Source organism: Echinops telfairi, unplaced genomic scaffold (assembly GCF_000313985.2).
Source record: "Echinops telfairi isolate 266 unplaced genomic scaffold, ASM31398v2 ScPeMD7_7468;HRSCAF=8506_0, whole genome shotgun sequence".
Taxonomy (NCBI): domain Eukaryota; kingdom Metazoa; phylum Chordata; class Mammalia; order Afrosoricida; family Tenrecidae; genus Echinops; species Echinops telfairi.
This window is the reverse complement of record NW_022111369.1, coordinates 31769574-31771285: the sequence shown is the minus strand read 5'-3', so window position 1 is coordinate 31771285 and position 1712 is coordinate 31769574. Positions and strand designations below refer to the sequence as shown.

Sequence of the window (1712 nt, the reverse complement as noted above, 5' to 3'; positions counted from 1 at the left end):
TGGTAAACATGAACTCTTTCAAATATTATGTCTTCCTTTTATTTCCCTTTGAGTAATAATAATATTTTAAAAATCCAAGAATATGATTGAGTTGTTACTTAGGTTACTCCAGAAATTGAAACGATTAGTTTTAGTATTGAGTTTCTATTTCATATCTGTTCCATAAAAATAAATAAAATTAAGCAGGAATTTTATGAGATATTGATCAAATCCCTTATGTATTTCTGATATAACTTAATTGATATAAGATGCAATTTTTTTTTAATGAATAGCACACTAAAATTTCAGCATCTAAGTCAGGAGAACTAAGTGCTGTCTCTGTATCCAGGGCTAGATTTTAAAGAATTTATAGTTTAGACCATCATGGTCCAATAGAAGTTTTTCAATGAAGCAAACATTTTATACCCACGTGGCCCATATCAGTAGCTACCAGCCACATATGTGAAATGTCCAGGGTATAAATGAAGAACGGGATACTTAATTTTATGGCCACATGTAGCTTGCGGCCACCATATTAGAGCCGCTTTAAACAATTTCCTTATAAAGGAATTTCAGTAACAATGTCAGCATTCAGTTGAGGAAAGACTGGTTAGCAACAAGGCCAAAAAGAACCAGGATATTATGTACCATAAAATGAATTTCAAATCATTGATGTTTAATTGGTGAATTTCCTTTTCTCGTCCTTCCTTTCTTGAGAAGTAAACTCGAGTCAGTATTTACCTGTCCTTCATATAGGGTCACAGAGTGGTTGGAATTGACTTGAGAACAATAGGTGTGGTTTTGGTATTAATTGTAACCCGGTGTTTAGAAATCCAGAATTAATCTTCCCACTGCTTATAACATTCTGATAAAATCCTGGGAACATGCTAATTTTGATCTTATTTTCAATCAGTTTGGGAATACTTAAGGGCCTTCCATAGAAAACTAAGCAATGAGGGAAAATGCACAAAAGATAATATATTGATGGTATTTATAACTTTAGTTAGAAAATATTAAAAATATGAATAATGGTGTTATATGTACTTAGACTTTTATATACCTGGAGACAAAAGGCTCATCCAGACAATGTCTTTGGTTTGTAATCGCTATTTTTGTTCTTGTGGCCTAAGCATTTGAGAAGAGGTGAGCACAAAATTGTTCATTAGTTTAAATCAGAACACACCAGAAACTAGGCATTTCTCTTTTGATTTATCAAAGTGAGTAAATGTGAAATTGTCTTTTTAAGAATAACTGAAACCCATTGCCCTTGCATCAGTTCCAACTCATAGTGACCCTAAATGGGGTTTCCAAAGTTTTAAACCTTTATGGGAGTGGACAGTCTCATTCTTTTCCTGTGGAGAGACTGGTGGTTTGGTACACTACTGGCAGCATAACACCTAGCCCACACCTTCCATCAGGGTTCCCTTTTAATTTTATTTATCTATTTTTAAATAATTTTATTGGTGGCTCTAATAGCTCTTATCGCAGTCCATACATACATCCATTGTGTCAAGCACATTTGTACATACATTGCCATCATTTTCTTTTTCTTTTTAAAAAATCATTTTATTGGAGGCTCATACAGCTCTTATCACAATCTATACATACATACAGTGTGTCAAGCACATATTTACATTTGCAAAACATTTTCTTTCAAAATGAGCCCTTGGTATCAGCCCATTTTTCCGCCCTCCCCCACCCTCCCTCCCTCATGAACCCTTGATAATTTATAA

At 33.9% G+C, this 1712-nt stretch overlaps 1 protein-coding gene across 1 annotated transcript in view; it reads left to right on the top strand.

Moving 5' to 3' along the window:
• Positions 1-1712, top strand: part of PTPN13 (protein tyrosine phosphatase non-receptor type 13) — a 244535-nt gene that overhangs the window by 122679 nt on the left and 120144 nt on the right. Inside the window, exon 8 of the mRNA XM_045284339.1 lies at positions 1110-1122. Within this exon, the coding sequence (XP_045140274.1) occupies positions 1110-1122 (13 nt within the window). The remainder of the gene's footprint in view (positions 1-1109; positions 1123-1712) is intronic.